The 18,624-nt window shown below is 33.9% G+C and overlaps 2 protein-coding genes across 2 annotated transcripts; both read right to left on the reverse strand.

Moving 5' to 3' along the window:
• Positions 1-3,344: 3,344 nt before the first annotated feature.
• On the reverse strand, positions 3,345-4,291 carry LOC132043153 (ethylene-responsive transcription factor ERF022-like). Its single transcript, XM_059433645.1, has one exon. It carries the CDS (start codon positions 4,195-4,197, stop codon positions 3,622-3,624), a length of 576 nt encoding a protein of 191 aa, XP_059289628.1. The 5' UTR covers positions 4,198-4,291; the 3' UTR covers positions 3,345-3,621.
• Positions 4,292-14,576: 10,285 nt separating this feature from the next.
• LOC132043144 (ethylene-responsive transcription factor ERF022-like) lies at positions 14,577-15,619 on the reverse strand. Its single transcript, XM_059433629.1, has one exon. It carries the CDS (start codon positions 15,576-15,578, stop codon positions 15,003-15,005), a length of 576 nt encoding a protein of 191 aa, XP_059289612.1. The 5' UTR covers positions 15,579-15,619; the 3' UTR covers positions 14,577-15,002.
• Positions 15,620-18,624: the final 3,005 nt, after the last annotated feature.

The following is an 18,624-nucleotide window of genomic DNA, read 5'->3' on the forward strand; positions in this document are numbered from 1 at the left end:
CCAAATATATAAAAATAACTTGATTAGAATATCATTATCTTTAGGCAAATAAAAAATTATAGTCAAAATATTTTCAAGTTCTTTTTTTTACAGATTTGGCCCGAAATAGATGATTCAAATAATTGTTGAACTTAAAAAGTAAAAAATATATATTTCATCCTTTAAAAAATGCCACATGGACAAAAAAATCATGGCGCCGCGTATTGACCACCTCCATGGGTTGTCGGCGTGGGGGGTCGTGCCTATCATATTTTCAAGTTTAGGGGGGTAATTAGGCTAACGTAAAGTTTAGGTGTACACTGAATAAAAATCGACAAGTTCAGGGGGTCCTAGACCCTTCTGCCTAAATAGAACTATACCTCATTTATGGGTGAATCTTCCGCAGCTTCAAATGTTTTATTGTTAGTTCTATTATTATTGTATGTCCTTGTTTGGTGCTGCTATTGCAATTATTTTGGCGAAATTTTGTAACGCTTTTTCAAAAGGGGATACTGTATAACCCAAATATACAGCCCACACATCTAGTTTGCACCCGATGTAGGCCACTGTATTATCGTTGTATAGATGATGTATATGTAACGTAATGTATAGCTATATATAAGTTGCTCAACTTCTTTTGTAACTTTACATATACATCCTTATACACTGTTATACACATTACATATACATTCTTATACAGTATATAAAATGTATTGCTTTGTATAACAATTTATAAACAATGTATTCCTTGGGGACTCAAAAATTCCTCTCAAACACCACTATATCTCCACCTGTACACGACCATCAATTGTTTCATTCTAAGGCTACTACCTGATAAGCTACTCGAACTATCAATAGTGGAGTGCTTCTTCTTCTCATTCATCATATTCCCTACTAGAACCACTTATAAACTCCCTAAAACTCTCAGTTCTTGCAACATTCCAGTTCATTTCCTCATCAAATTCATCGTACTTTCGGTCAGCTTACAACAACGATGAAATCAAAAAAAGAGTGAAGCGAGTGAATCGGACGAAGCTTATGGAAACTGAATCGTTACAAAGAAGTTGAGTTTTCAGATTTAGATTTGTTTCACAAATGGGTCTTAGCTTATAAGAGGAAAAAGAAAAGTAAGGAAACACATGAGATGAGAAAACTTGAAGAAAAAAAATGAAGAATGGAGATAACAAAACATGGGAGATAAGAGGGAAAACCCAAAAAGAAATATGTATGAACAGCAAAAATGAGAGAGAAAAGAAAGGGAGAACAGAGAAAGAAAAGGAAAAGATGGAGAGAGAAAAAGAGTTTCTTTGGGACAGTTTCATTTTTGAATGGGGGTGTGTCACAATCCCTTCTTTTAGGGGAAATACATCAAATCACCCTTAAATTATACCCAAAATGTCGATATCACACCTAAACTATACGGGCGACCTATTACACACCTGAACATTTAAAAACTGAATTTGTTTGCACATTATAAGCTGACGTGGCAAAAAAATAATTATAATTAATAAATAGGCGAGTGAAGTAGTAAAAATAATTTTTTAATTTAATAAAAACTGATTTTTTTCAACTCTTCTTCTCCATTTCACCACTACCACCCCAGCCCGCCTCTCCTCCTTTTTTTCAACTCTTCTTCTCCATTTCATCACCACCACCACCACACCTCCCTCTTCTTCTTCACGCCCCACCCTCCATTCTTTCTACTTCATTTTTTTTATAACAATTCTCTACAATAACTTCATCAATTCATAATGATCTTCACAATTCTTCATCAATCCATATAGAAGAAATTCACCATGTTATTTTCTTCACCAACTTAATCTTTTTCACTATCCACAATCAAATCCGTACACACCCACCATGGATTTCACTACCCCTATAAACCCCACCCTTCCAAAATCATACCAATTTCACCACTACCAAACCTTCCACTACCAAAAGTCACAACACCACCATCACCTATTTCAACACCCATCACCAAATACCACAAAAGACCACCGCCACCACCAAAAATGTCGACCACCATCATCAATTTCATCACCTTCCACCAAAACCACCACCAAAGACTAATTCGGTGCAAAATCAAGAGAGAATTTTACACACACACACAGAGAGAGAGAGAGAGAGAGAGAGAGGAACGGTCCAAGAAATAGCAAAGATTGAATTTTGTGCAAAACTCGAGAGGAGAGAATTGTCCCAAGCATCTTGGCCGGATTTTTGCGGCAGAATCGTTTTTTTTTTTTTTTTTTTTTTTTTTTTTATGGTGGTCCATAAGTTGGTGGTGATGGCATCTTTGTTTATAACTAGTAAATTTGATGGTGATGATGGAATTGATGATTGGGTTTGGGAATGGTGATATGCCACCAGTGATAATGGAGTTTTTGTGATGAGTATAGAAAAAAAGGAAAAAGAAAATAGTGTAAATTAAAAAAATAGAAAATAGAAAAAAGAAACAGTACTAGAAGTAATAAAATTTATTTTATTTCACGCAGTAACGTACGTGGATGCGCGTGTGGAACACCACACATCGTAAAAAGTGGTATAATGCCTTCCAGGGTGCGAATAATTTCAGTTTTTAGATGTTCAGGTGTGTAATAGGTCGCCCGTATAGTTTAGGTGTGATATCGACATTTTGGGTGTAGTTTAAGAGTGATTTGATGTATTTTGCCTTCAAAATAATTGAATTTGGACAAATGGGTACAAAACCTTTACTTTTTCCGTACAATTTGAGCTAATTTGGGTAAAAAATAAATAGTTGAACTAAAATTGAAAAACTAAATGGGCGAAGGGTATTGGACAATACTTATCTCTTTTCGAAATAGTATGTACCTCATTTGGTGTTTTCTCTTTCCAGCCAGCATACACAAGTTACTAGTGAATATTAGTATATTCTCAAAAATTTTACTTTTTGATATTCTAATCAAGGTAGTTTATAGTTCTTTCTTGTTGTGAAAGTTGGGATTGCTAAGTGCCCAGACCCAAAATTCAGTGAAAATAATTAATGTCCAGGGGCTTCTTCCTTTTTAAGAAATGAAAGTTTGGTGAATATATAGTTTGTGTTATCCTTACCAGAAAACAGAAATAGAGAAATATGAAACTTTGAAGTGCTAAAATCGATAATGTATACACAATTTAAAGAAAGAACTAGAAATAATTATGTAATGGAATCCGCGAATCAGCTATTCTAGAAGATTCACACTACAATTTTAAAAAAGTAAGATATTTTCGATGTGATTTTCTGGGACATACAACATAAACATATACTAAGTTATGTCGGGAAATCTCTAAAATAGATGAAGATTCTTTGACCCATCCAAAATTTATTAAGGAAGAAATAAAGGCTACTAGAAAAGCAAATTAAATTAAATTCAATAGGCTCCACCATTATCCTCTTTATATTGATTTAGTCCATCTTCATGGACTTCTCAAGAATACCATAATAATATTTATTCTACAAAAGAATCTCTATTTCTGCAGAAAAGGGGTTAAACAAAAATAAATTAAAGGGACACAAAAAATTTATACCATTCAATAGCCTAAAAGATGAATGGCATAAACTTTTGTTTTTCTTCAATTGGCCCCAAATAATTTTGTCTAAAATATAATTACTTAAAGGGGCCATATGGAATTTTTTCCCCCTAATTAAAAATCCCAAATAGAATCATGATATTGTTGCATTTCATCCAACTCCTTAAACCCACCAATGTCATCACACATAACCATAGGGTCATTAAAAGAATACGACGAGGGACAGGTGTATTCTCTAACATGATCTCTCAGTAATAAATCCCCGGCTTGCTCCATCCACATTTTTGGCGAGTCCAATGGCGATTCATTAATCGCCTGAATTTGACTCGCAGATAGACCTACCCTCACCGGGCCCACCGGGCCACCACCGCCCTCGGGTGGCATCGGAGTTGGACGTTTGAACCTCATTGCCGCTTCATGAGCTGCCATTTGCACATCTTCAGGTCTTGAACTTAAAGGTTTGGGGAAAGTATCTAGTAATTCGGGGAAATTGAGCTTAGCTCTCTCACCTTTTAGATGAAATGCAGCAACATCATAGGCTGCAGCAGCCATCTCTGGTGTATCATAACTCCCCAGCCATATTCGAGTTTTCTTCCCTGGTTCGCGTATCTCAGACACCCATTTCCCCCATTTTCTCTTCCTTACTCCTCTATACATGTGTACATTGGTACTTTCTTGATGATCTTCCATTTTACTATCAAGGTTCTTTTTTTTGTTTTTTTTTGTTTTAAGGTTGTGTTGTCAGTGAAAATATGGACAAGGCTATGGATATGGAAGTGAGGGCTGAGGGAACTAGGAATATATAGTTGAATTGACGAGTAAGTAGGAATGGGCACTTGGTTATGAAATATGAAGTGAGTTTCCACGTAGTTGCATGAAAGTGGAGTAAAGTTGTATGGCAGAATGAAGCCAAAAAAAAAAAAAAAAAAAAAAACACTCTTTTTGATTTTGATGTTTCTCCGTCTGTCTGATTTGGAGGGTTTATTTCATTTTTTTAATTTTGAATAATGTGGTGGACCCCGCAGTCCACATACATGTGGATTTATAACGTAATTAGTATGTATTAAGTACTATCCACAAATTTTAAATTAGAACAAATGTGGTCGTTGGGTAGCTCAATTAAAAAAAGTCAGAGAAGATTTCGGTGTTGACAAAATGACAACAAAGTTTGCGAAGATACGCAAATTGTGTATCAGGTGGTGAAATGTGGCTTTTTAATGTAAACAACATCTATATTTTATGTCGCATTTTAATGTGAAAAAAAACAGCATCTATATTTTCTTTCTTCCTTAATTTATACTACCTGCCGTCTAAAATTTTATTTCTAAATTTAGTTATTCTAAAATATTTCACATTCTAGAAATTCAATAACCATTTATTGCTTATTTTTCAAATATACTCTTCTATTTTAGCTAATGAAGTGTTAATTGTTGGAAATATTAACAATATCAATAAAAATTTGAACAAAATAATAGAATTAACTTATCGAATTAAATCGCTGTGTCGTGGCAAGCCACTGCCTTGAAAGCGATTTCGGCCCGACTCCGGTGCAGTGGCGGAGCCAGAAATATTGGTAAGGTTGTTCAAATGTTGACAAGTATATATAATTTTTTTCCGATGAATGAGTACAACAAATTTTTTTTTAACATCATCACTGCACACCTGCCTAAAAATTTATGGTCCATTTGATTTCGCAAGTTATTCTTTATAAATTTCATTGCTAGAAAACTCTTACGGTGATTACAGTATCAAATGCCAGCAACAACAAACAACAACATACCCAGTGCACGTAATCCCACAAGCGGAGAACAACAAGGGGCATTCGGAGAATGTTACGAAACGAGAGATAACGACAAATTAATTTTCTTTGAAAAAAAAGAAAGAAAGAGAACAAAGTTGGATAATTAAAATGTTCATAGAAGCAATTAAAAAAGAAAAGAGAACAAAATAAGCAGTAGCTAACTTGCTATTAGACCTCGTTGTCTTCTTTTTAACAATACATCTTCTTTTCTAGGAAATAGGAAGGAAAGAAGAAAGACTAAAGGAGCTTTAACAAATGAGTCCAATGTAACCCCAAACCAACATATGAATAAACCAAATGCAAATCATAACTCAAATATAAATAAGTTATAGTCGGAACATGGAAGAAAAAAGTGCAAACAAATCAACCAATTAGCTTCAGACATTGTTTGTAAGTTTTCTTTTAAAGAAAGAAGATGACCAACGTTTGACGCAAGCTTTAAACCGTGACTTTTAGGTAAAATTGAACACCCTTTACCTCTAAGCTATCTATCTCAATTATTTTAAGGGTGTTCAAAATTTAATTTATATCTTGTTAGCTATATCGATAATATCTAATCCATATACTAGTATCATTTTCCAGCCAAGGGTAGGTGCAGGTGACCACCCTTGGCCATGAGTGGCTCCGCCACTGCTCCGGTGAAAATCGTTAGGGCCGGTCACTCCCCAAGGCTCCACAACTCTTCCAAACACGTGCACTCGTGGCTGAAAGTTTGGAGTTGTACAAAAACGATTGCCCATAAAATAACTCAAGATGAAAAGATGAGGAGAATGAATATTTCAGTGTGTAAACAATTCACCAAGAAGAGTGGTTTATATAGGCCGAAAATCTGAAGGGTCAAAGAAGGATTTATTGAGCCATTAACCGGGTCATTAAAGGGGATTTAATGACCATTAAAATCAGTCATTATTCTATTTAGGTTATTTCAAGATAAACGGGCACTATTTAGGTAAATACTTGAATAATTAAGGGTTATTGATTATCTTTCATTATGAGTGTGTAAAAACTTCTTTTTAAAAAACAGATAATATATGGAGTATATGAATCGAAGAGAGTAATAAAAACCGATTCTTAGCTTACATACATAATTGATTGTCTTAATTAGCACATGTTTCACGTCGTACATGATGGAGTGGTTTTGATTGGCAAAAACAGATCGAATAAAATATCAGTTCTTATATAATTTAAGCGCTTATATCTCCTTTTAATGGCAAAAACAGAGATAGATTTTGATGTATCTCCATGCGTTTGATTTGGAGGGCTTTGACTGACCAGTAAATACATTTTTGGGGTTCATTTGTTATTTCAATAATGTGATGCACCTAACTGTCCTCTTACATATGGATTTGTAAAGTATTAATAACGTAATTAGCATGTATTAATATCCACAAATTTTAAATTAAAAAGGGATCCTTGGGTAGCTCAATTAGAGAAAAGGTTGAGAGTTGATTCAATAATAACTTCTGGAGTTGACAACAAAGTTGTGAAGGTATGCAGAATATGTATCAGGCGGTGAAATGTGGCCTTTTAAGAAAAATCTAGTGGAAAAAACATCTATATTTTTCTTTCTTTGAAATCATCGGTCCCAAATATTATTATTTCGTTTTAGTATACTCATTTGTTTTGAAATATTTAATATTTAATATTTCAAAAATATGAAGTCAAAAGACAGATAATATGAAGCAGAAAGCATAATATAAAATAACTCAACTTTTTATATAATCGATTTTGTTAAGATAGGTTCCAAGCATTGATTCCACTATATTATAAAAAAAAAAATGTATATATATAATGCAGTCGTTTTAATTGAATAAAAATAGATTGAAGAAAACATCACTTGTCATATATTTTTAGTGCTTATGTTGCGCTGTTTAGAATTTTCGACATTAAAATTTCCTAAAATTACCTTGTCGAATTTTCTTAATCGAAACTATTTCTTAATTGGAGTTCTTCATTTTTTTTCTCGTTCTATTTCGGAATATTCATTAACTTGAAACTGCTCAACTTTAATTTCTACATTTTGTAAGCGAGAACGACTTTTTAAGTTGCCACTCCGAATATTTAGAAGGCTATATTAATACCTTAATGAATCATTAGATTGACCGTTTCTTATGTCATATTCAAATAATACTAGTCTATAATCATAATCCAAACATAAATTTTACAACTATCTATTTTAGATCATTAGAGAAGAAATAAGTTTAGCTCTCCAGAAACAACGTGTCACTACTCACTACCACTAATATTATGCTTGGGAAATTAAAAGCTAAAGTCAAACTTTATATTTTCAATCTTTTGATCTTGCTTGTGCTGGCGGCGACCAATAAATTAACCTTTGCTTAAGGTTAAAAGATAAGTACAAAATAGACTCAATGAAGTAAATTAATCACTAAATATGATGGAAAAAAAGTAAATCACTAAAAATAAAATAGAAACAAATGAAGAGTTCGTAAAAGGATTTTGATCAAATGTAATACACGGTTTCATGATTTGCATTTTCAAGGTTTGACTTGGTCTATCTATGAGGAATAGATTATTCAAAAGAATAATTTATCAATAACTAGATGGTACGTAACGTATTTTAGAGTAAAGCTTCTGTGCTTCCCCCTTGGCAGAAAAAGCTCGTATTTTAATCAGTCGCCATGAAGTAAGCTTGCAATTAATAATATTTGGTACATATTTGTCCTTTATTTAAGAAAGTACGAGGAGCATTCAAGGATTTTTATTTTGTTTTCCTACTTTAATAAAAAATATTTTCTTTATGTGGAAAAGAAAACACACTTAATAAAAAATTTGGTCAAAATATTTTATATGCTTTGTAAACTTAAATGGGCAATTCGCAGAATTGCCCTTCTTTTAGGGTGGTCTTTAAATTTTGCCCCTCATATTTGAAATCTTTAAATTTTGCCCTTCGCATAAACCCCATGGGTTCCAGGTTCGAACCCCCACACAGTCAAAATTTTAAAAAAAATTCGCAAGGCAGAGTTTAAATTTCGCTATGCCCCCATCTAAGCATACACTTATGAAGGAATTAAAGTTATAAATGACACGCATACTTATGCCTCATGTACTTACATATAAGTATGCTTGCTTAAGATAACTTTGGTAATTCCTTCACAAATTTATGCCGGTCCAAGATACAAGTTTGCCCATTAAAAGTATGCCCCCATCGGCATAAATTTGTTAACGAATTATCAAACTTATGCCGATGGGGGCATACTTATGCCTTATGGGCGTACTTTGCCTTGAAGCATATATATGTATTTGTCATTCCAAACTAATTATGGGTTGCATTGTATAAAGATGTTAATTGTTAAACACCACGTAGGCACGAACCCATTGTCATTAACGTGAGATACTAACTACTATTCCCTTAATTCGAACAATTTATTGTTAGGTTTTAAAGTATATATATGAGGATCCACACGAATCACAGAATATTGATTTGTTAATTTCTTTGGGATATAACTTAATTACCACAAACTCACCGTCATGGACGCAAAGTTTTATGGTTACTTTAAATTTAATAGCTCGTATTCGAAAAAATCTAGTACTCTATATTCCGTTAAGTTGGACATATCGCTTGGGTTGCTTGTCTCAAGTCGAATTCATACTTATGTTAATTGTTGTTAATTTGTAAACCGAGATTAAGCATGTGAGTTGGAACAATATCTCGCATAAGAAGATTAAAAATGCAAGCTCGATCGAGGCATACTTTCTTAGAAATGCAAGCCGAATATGCCTGGAGGGCGTACTTTTAGTTATTTTAGTTATCACCCCATCCGGCGCACTTTTAGTGTGTTTAACTAAAAGTCCGCCGGAGGGCGACTTTAGTTATGTTTAGTTATGCCGGATCCGGCATAACTTTAACTTTTCCTTAAAGATTGTATGCCGGATTCGACATACACTCCCCCAATTCTGCCTTGCGAAATTATTTTTTTATTTTATGCCTGAGCGGGGATTCGAACCTGTGAATCATATATTCTTCCACCTTTCCAAGCAAAGGGCAAAAAAAAAAAAAAACTTAAAGACCACAAATATGAAGGGCAAAATTTAAAGACCACAAATTTGAGGGGCAAAATTTAAAGACCACCCCAAACGAAGGGCAATCCGCGCAAAAAAATGAACTTAAATAAGGCGCAAGGCCCTGTAAGTAACGTTTCATAACAAGTTTGAAAATGAAATCATCTTTTTGCGCGGATTGTCCTTCTTCTGGGGTGATCTTTAATTTTTGCTCTTCGCCTGTTCTGGGTTCGAATTCCGGCTTAGTAAAAAAAAAAAAAAGGAATTTCGCAAGGCAGAGGTTTGGATTCGCGAAACAGAATTTTGCCTTTTGCCTTCAAAACTCCTCCTTAAGGCAGAGTTTTGGCCAAAACTCTACCTTAAGGTAGAGTTGAAGGATCGGACTCCTCTCCATTTCCCTTCTCTCCATTTTCCCCAAGTTCTATGTTAGATTAGAGACACATGGCATGGGTTAGAATTAATGACTATGATTTAATCGACTAAACACAAGGCCCTAACCATAGTTTATATAATTAATAACTTATCCATAAATATATTAAAATGTTCTCTCTCTCTCTCTTCCTATTTTAATATTCCTTCTTTTTTTGCAATCATGACAACTCTTTAATGGTGATATTTTCCGTAAAAATAGACAACTCTTTTCGAAAATATACAATTACCAATTGAATAATGGGGCCTATATTATGTAAATTAGTAAGCATCATAATTGAAAAAATGGAAAATATCACCAATTGAATATTGGGTCTATTAGGGGAAAAAAATTAAGTGGCAAAAAATAATTGGATAAATCAGAAAAGATATTTCTTGGGTAGGAAAAGTAAATAGGAAGAGAGAGAAAATTATTCTAATATAATTATGGATAAGTTATTAATTATGTAATCATGGTTAGGGCCTTATTTTAGTCAATTAAATCTTAGCCATTAATTTTAACCCATATCATGTGTCTCTAATCCAAGATAGAACTTGGGGAAAATGGAGAGAAGGGAAATGGAGAGGAGCTCAATCCAGAGTTGAAACTCTGCCCGAATCATGCAAAATTCTGGCGATTTTTTTTTTTAAAATTTTTTTTGACTAAGCGGGGGTTCGAACCGGAAACCAAGAGGTTCTAACGAAGGACGAAAATTAAGGACCACCAATTTAATGGACAAAAATTAAAGACCACTCCAAAATAAGGGCATTCCTGCGATTAGCTATTGATGCTTTAAACGATCAAAACGGCCAAATTTTTTTGAAAGAAAAGTGTCGGGTCATGCCTCTTGGGCAAACAATTAAGGTTCGGGTTTGTTACAATTTACACTATATATGGGAGTTCACTTATCAAATTTATGGCAAACTCTCTTGAGAAGCATAAGCATAATAGTGTTTTCCTTTTCTTATCACATTGAAATTTTAGTTGTTCATCCTATTAATTAACCAACAAATTAAAGATACCATTTTGTGATCGATCTTATCTTTATACGAGTTTTCTTTCAACCAATATCATAAAAAGTCACAATACCTCAAAGCAATGTCCCTTCATGAAAGATCATTTTAATTTTGAAAAGGTAGGAAATATAGTTGAATATGTAGGTCTTAGCATTATGTGAAACCAAATATGTAGATTCAGCAAATAATTGTTACCGCTAAACCAAAATGTATCAAGTCACGTAGTTCAGTTCTAAATTATTCCTTCTGTTTCATTGGAAGCTGCCTTATTCTTAAAGTAGTGAAGTAAACTCCAACTTTGCAAGCCATGCATTATATTTAATTTAGTATAAAATTCTATATTGGAATTAATATTATAATGGATAGGGCTGTAGAGTACTAATCTATTAGACCTTTAGACTAATTAGTTTTTGCCACTTATAATATGAGTAGGGTTGAATATAAGATATAAATATTTCGGATTTTTGGATATCCAAAAATACGAAGTACTAAATCCGATATCCAAAAAATTTAATAATAAAATCTGACGTCCAATCTATAATCCAAAAATCCAAACCAAATATTCTCAAAACTCACATTTCCGTTTGGATTTCGGGTTGACCCAAACTATGCCCACCCCTATCTGCCACAGTGTGCTGATACAAGTGTGCGGCAGGGAAGATACACTCATTTGACTGTGACCCGATATATGAGCGTTCAGCGGTTGGAATTCGGTGAGCCCGGTCAACTCCACGCGCAAAAGTCCTAGCTTGAGACTTCTGCTGACTGTACACTGGGTCTCCATCTATCCGCCATCCAAACATGACCTCCATATCCTATAGCATGATCGTGGTCTCACTAATGTGGAGAAGAAAGGTGTGTGTCTCTAGCCTCCACCGCTCGACCATGGCCGTCAGAAAGGCCCGATCGTGCTGTATCCGACCAAGCCTAACGCAATGGTAAATACCGACCCGATACACTATATCAAGATGCGGGCGTGTGGGGTGGTGTTGTGCTAAAACCCACCACCCCTCGTCGATGCAGCAGGGATCAAACACCTGGCCAATAAGCAAATCCAATGTGAGCATTGAGATCAATAGAGGTGTCGTATCTGTACAAACAACGTTTAAATTTAATAATTATTTATCGTCTGTTATTAATTTTTGTAACGATATTGCAGGTTAGTTTTTTACAAGTATGGTAGGTTTAAAGTTTCTCACTCATTATTCATTTTTATAAGAATATTGCAAATTGATTTTTAGAAGGCTTTTTTCAAATCTTTTACGTTAGTATGGTAGATTTAAAGTTTATCATTCATTATTCATTTTTGTAAGGATAATTTCAAAATATATCTTGAAATTACAAGGCTTTTTGTCAAGTCCTTTTAGTTAGTATGATAGATGATCAGAAACTAGTCCATATAAAAACATGTGGGTTTTGGAAAAGTTTAGACACACCAAGTGTTTACATTAAATCACATATTTTTACTGTGAGTAGATAATAAATTGAAGTACATTAATAAACTACATATGATCAAGTAATAAAAGTATATGCATAAAACACATGACATGTTATTAATTATTCCTTTGGTGTAAATATGAGTATGAGAAACTTTATTTATTTTTTTCTCAGACAAAAATGTGTTACGTATTGAAGAACTAATATATCGAATTCTCAGTGATTCATCCCAGTGCACCTCCGGATTAGTAAGGTAAGTTTGGTTTCTCATTTGCAAAGTATATACCGACGAAGTACTTTACAGTTCTGGTCTTTATCCGACCAATAATTGTTTTGACCCAAAACTTTTATTGATGATAATAACAAGTGATGTTATTCATTCCATTTTGACTTAAAAGTTAAAACCTCACCACTTAATCAGCCATTCCATTCCCTTGTAAGTTTTAACAATCTTACAATAAAATCAACGTGTATGGCCAAGTTATGTGCAAAACATGGCCATAATGAAGATGTTGGCTATTTGTTTACTTTTAACTAATCATGTCATTATGGTACAACTTGCAATTTATATCTAAAACACTCTCAAGCCTCCTTTCTAGCTGAGATTTAAACTCAATAATTTTCAAAGACAGATTTAAGTTGTCCATCATCTAATACAATATACTACGTACCACTTGTTAAGTTGTCGAATTGTGAAAAATCTACCATAGTCCATACCTACAATGGTCTTTATAAAATTTTGTAACTACAGTTTTTCGAATCATAAATAGTACTGTACCTCATTTTTGGGTGAGTTTCCCGTAGCTTCAATTGTTTTTTATTGCTCTCTGTCCTTATTTGGTGCTGCTGTTGCAACTATTTTGGAGAAATTTTGTAACATTTTTTCAAAAGGGAAAAGGATATAGTATGGCTACCAGCAATTTAAACGACCAACTTTAGACTATTTGAACTAAAATACACTTTAGGTCCAAATTAAAGACAAATTATAGTCCAACCCTGAAATTTCATCCCTCACTTTCTCCTCTTTGTTCTTTCGCCAATTATTTCCCTTTTCAAAATTTCACTGAGACCACCATTGTTGAAAATGGTCTAATACATATAGTGCCCCTTAAACTACTGTTTCTGCTTCTTCACTTCCTGTTGCCCTCTTCCTCTTCACTGTGGCTATCTTTTAATCACCGAATTGATTCAAGGCCAAATAATTTCTATTGAATGTACTGACACTGTATGTGAAGAAGGCACTTTCATTAGAAGACAAAATATTCTCAATCCTCATCCATGGGTTCATGAGTGTGGGTCGTTCACAATTGTCATTTTTAATGGGATCTAATAACCTGTAAGACCAACGACAAATGATCAGTGGCTATTTGTCGCAACCTATGAAAGAACGGGAAGGCTGTGAGTTGTGCTATGTTTTTGAGCTCGTTGTTGTGTTGTCCAGAGTGTATCAGCGTGTCCTTGGTGATCAAAACAGGCTGTGCTCGGTGGTCAATGGTGGAAGAGGAGCGACTGGCTGTTTAGTGGTGGTGTCACTATCGGAGAAGATATCTTTTCCAGCCAAGTTTGTCGGTTCTTCGGTGCTCCTTCATTTGTACATTGTGTAAATAGTGTATAATACCGCAAATATGTGCATAGTTAGTATGTAAACATTATACATTGAGTATACGTTGATTATACATTTATTATACATAAATTATACGAAAAGTGGGATGTGGAGGATTACAATGGCTACGGTGGGTAATGACAAAAATGTATGTATATATATTGTATGAAAAGTGCATTTACATTGTATATAACACATATACACTATTTATAAATATTCAGTGCTCATACAATTTGTATGCACTATATATATGAAATGTATAATAAATATAAATGTCTATATTATGTATAATACACAGTTTGGCTACACTGTATCTTTTGACTTTATGTCATCCGCTTGTCAATATTTTTACCCTGATAGCTATCTATGTACTTGTCCTTTTTAAAATAGCATGTACCTCATTTGGTGTTTTCTCTTTCCGGCCAACATACACAAGTTACTAGTGAATATTAGTATATTCTCAAAAAAATTACTTTTTGATGTTCTAATCAAGGTAGTTTATAGTTCTTTCTTCTTGTGAAAGTAGGGATTGCTAAGTGCCCAGACCCAAACTTCAGTGAAAATAATTTATGTCCAGGGGCTTCTTCCTTTTTAAGAAATGAAAGTTCGGCGAATATATAGTTTCTGTTATTCTTGCTCGAATACAGAAATAGAGAAATATGAAACTTTGAAGTGTTAAACAAGATAATCTATACACAATTTAAAGAAAGAACTAGAAATAATTATGTAATGGAATCCGCGAATCAGCTATTCTGGAAGATTCACACTACAATTTTGTCAAGTGAAATACTTTTCGATGTGATTTTCTGGGACATACAACATAAACATAAACTAAGTTATGTCGGGAAAAACTCTAAAATAGATGAAGATTCTTTGACCCATCCAAAATTTATTAAGGAAAGAAATAAAGGCTATTAGAAAAGCAAAATTAAACTCAATAGGCTCCATCATGATCCTCTTTATATTGATTTAGTCCATCTTCATGGACTTCTCAAGAATATAATAATAATATTTATTCTACAAAAGAATCTCTATTTCTGCAGAAAGGGGGTTAAACAAAAATAAATTAAAGAGACACACAAATTTATACCATTCAATAGCCTAAAAGATGAATGGCATAAACTTTTGTTTTTCTTCAATTGGCCCCAAATAATTTTGTCTAAAATATAATTACTTAAAGGGGCCATATGGAATTTTTCCCCCTAATTAAAAATCCCAAATAGAATCATGATATTGTTGCATTTCATCCAACTCCTTAAACCCACCAATGTCATCACACATAACCATAGGGTCATTAAAAGAACACGACGAGGGACTAGTGTATTCTCTAACATGATCTCTCAGTAATAAATCCCCAGCTTGCTCCATCCACATTTTTGGCGAGTCCAATGGCGATTCATTAATCGCTTGAATTTGAGTCGCCGATAGACCTACCCTCACCGGGCCCACCGGTCCACCACCGCCCTCGGGTGGCACCGGAGTTGGCTGTTTAAACCTCATTGCTGCTTCATGAGCTGCCATTTGCACATCTTCAGGTCTTGAACTTAAAGGTTTGGGGAAAGTATCTAGTAATTCGGGGAAATTGAGCTTAGCTCTCTCACCTTTTAGATGAAATGCAGCAACATCATAGGCTGCAGCAGCCATCTCTGGTGTCTCATAACTCCCCAACCATATTCGAGTTTTCTTCCCTGGTTCGCGTATCTCAGACACCCATTTCCCCCATTTTCTCTTCCTTACTCCTCTATACATGTGTACATTGGTACTTTCTTGATGATCTTCCATTTTACTATCAAGGTTCTTTTTTTTAGGTTGTGTTGTGAGTGAAATTATGGACAAGGTTATGGATATGGAAGTGAGGGTTGAGGGAACTAGGAATATATAGTTGAATTGACGAGTAAGTAGGAATGGGCACTTACTTATGAAATATGAAGTCAGTTTCCACGTAGTTGCATGAAAGTGGAGTAAAGTTGTATGACAGAATGAAGCAAAAAAAAAAAAAAAAAAACACTCTTTTTGATTTTGATGTTTCTCCATGTGTCTGATTTGGAGGGTTTATTTCATTTTGTTTTTAATTTTGAATAATGCGATGGACCGCGCAGTCAACGTACATGTGGATTTATAACGTAATTAATTATTAAGTTACTATCCACAAATTTTAAATTAGAACAAATGTGGTCGTTGGGTAGCTCAATTATAAAAGGTAAGAGCAGATTTTGGTGTTGACAACAAAGTTTGCGAAGATACGCAAATTGTGTATCAGGTGGTGAAGTGTGGCATTTTAATGTAAACAACATCTATATTTTCTTTCTTTATTTATACTACTCCTTCCGTCTCAATTTATGTGACACTATTTTCTTTTTGGTCTGTCCAGAAAAGAATGTCATCTTTCTATATTTAGAAATAATTTAACTTTATGAAATGATTTACAACCACACATTTATATAAGACTTATTTTGGACCACACATTTCAAAAGTCTCCATTTTTTTTCTTAAACTCCGTACCAAATCAATTGATGCCACATAAATTGGGACGGAGGGAGTACCTTCTGTCTCAAATTTCATTTCTAAATTTAGTTATTCTAAAATGTTTCACATTCTAGAAAATCAAGAACCATTTATTGCTTATTTTCAAATATACTCTTCTATTTTAGCTAATGAAGTGTTAATTATATAAGATGTTTAAGAGAGATAAATGGTACTCCCTCCGTCCCAATTTATATGAGGGTTGACCTATTTGGGTGTCAAACAACTCTTTCTTGACTACAATTTCAAACATAGACTCCTCGAGTATTTTATAATAAAATCTACATATTTGAAAACAACATAAAAAGTATTATAAGTCTGCATAATTAATAATTCACAATATATGAAAAGAACTGGAGAAAATCGTAGTCAAAGAAAGAGCTGTTTGACTCCCTAAATAGGTCAAACCCCATGTAAATTAGGATGGAAGGAGTACTATTTAGGTAAATAATTAGAATAATTAAGGGTTATTGATTATCTTTCTCAATGAGAGTGTAAAAACTTCTTTTGAAGAAACAGATAATATATATATGAAGAGAGTAATAAAAACCGATTCTTAGCTTACATATATAATTGATTGTCTTAATTAGCACATGTTCCACGTATACGATGGAGTGGTTTTGATTGGCAAAAACAGATCGAAGAAAATACCAGTTCTTACATAATTTTACCGCTTATATCTCCTTTTTTAATGGCAAAAACAGATAGATTTTGATGCATCTCCATGTGTTTATTTGGAGGGCTTTGACTAACCATTAAATACATTTTGGGGTTCATATTTTTATTTGAATAATGTGATGCACCTGGCTGTCCTCGTACATATAGATTTGTAAAGTATTAATAACGTAATTAACATGTATTAATATCCACAAATTTTTAATTAAAAAACGATCCTTGGGTAGCTCAATTAGAGAAAAGGTTAGAGTTGATTCAATAATAACTTTTGGAGTTAACAAAGTTTGTGAAGATATGCAGAATATGTATCAGGGGTGAAATGTTGTTGGCAACTACAAATAGTGGACAAGCTACCATGGTTAGTTTGAGGAGTGTAACTAGCCTAGTTGGTTAAGATGTTAGAGTTAGTTAACTCAAGTAGCATGTGTAGATTAAATGATGTATATATACTAGTATCAAAGAAAATATCAATACTCATGATTCATTAGTTACAACACAATATATAAATTTTCTCTCTTTATAACCGTTTCTTTCTTCTTTCTCATTTCCCTCTCTTTTCTTCCTTCTTCATCAAGCTTCACCTTAACTAGCTTCAAATCTCCATTAATGGAATTATCATGGTATCAAAGCCTTACACGATCATAGGCTAAACATCGAGTGATTAGATTGTTTCTTCGGTTCCAAAAATACACCTAGATTCATAACAAATTCAAGTGAATCACGAGTAGGTGTAAACAAAATCTAGGGCTCAGTATTCAAAGTTCATTCAATATTCAATTAAGATGACGAATGTAACTACAGATACATCTGAGTCATTAGGAGTTGGAAATGTGCTGATGAACAACACTCATGTTGAAACAAATGGAACAAGAAGCACTGGAACAAATGCATCAGTTACAGTTATCGATCATACACATCTACCATATCTTCAATCCACAGACACTCCAGGTAGTACGTTAATCTCTCTTCAATTAATTGGTTCAGAGAATTATGCTTTATGGAGTAGATCTATGAGAATTGGATTGTTAGGTAAAGGAAAATTAGGCTTTGTTGATGAATAACACTCATGTTGAAACAAATGGAACAAGAAGCGCCGGAACAAATGCATCAGTTACAGTTATCGATCATACACATCCACTGTATCTTCAATCCACAGACACTCCAGGTAGTACGTTAATCTCTCTTCAATTAACTGGTTCAGAGAATTATACTTTATGGAGTAGATCTATGAGAATTGGTTTGTTAGGTCAAGGAAAATTAGGCTTTGTTGATGGAAGGTATCCGAAAAATAGTATTTCATCAAATTTGCATGATCTATGGGAAAAAGTTAATGCTGTAGTTCTGTCATGGATTATGAGTGCTGTTAAACCTGGACTGCTTAGTTGTGTGGTGTATGCTTGTGATACTCACAAAGTCTGGTGTGAATTGAAGGAGAGATTTGATAAAATTAATGGATCTCATGTGTTTCACCTGCACAAGGAGATTCATACATGCACTCAAGGAACTATGTCCATTTCAGACTATTTTTCAAAACTTAGTGATCTCTGGAACGAGTTTGATGCAATTATGCCTTGTCCTGGTTGCCCTTGCCCTGAGTCAAGGAAATTTTCTGAGCATTTTGAATATCGGA

This window comes from Lycium ferocissimum, unplaced genomic scaffold (genome assembly GCF_029784015.1).
Source record: "Lycium ferocissimum isolate CSIRO_LF1 unplaced genomic scaffold, AGI_CSIRO_Lferr_CH_V1 ctg215, whole genome shotgun sequence".
Taxonomy (NCBI): Eukaryota; Viridiplantae; Streptophyta; class Magnoliopsida; order Solanales; family Solanaceae; genus Lycium; species Lycium ferocissimum.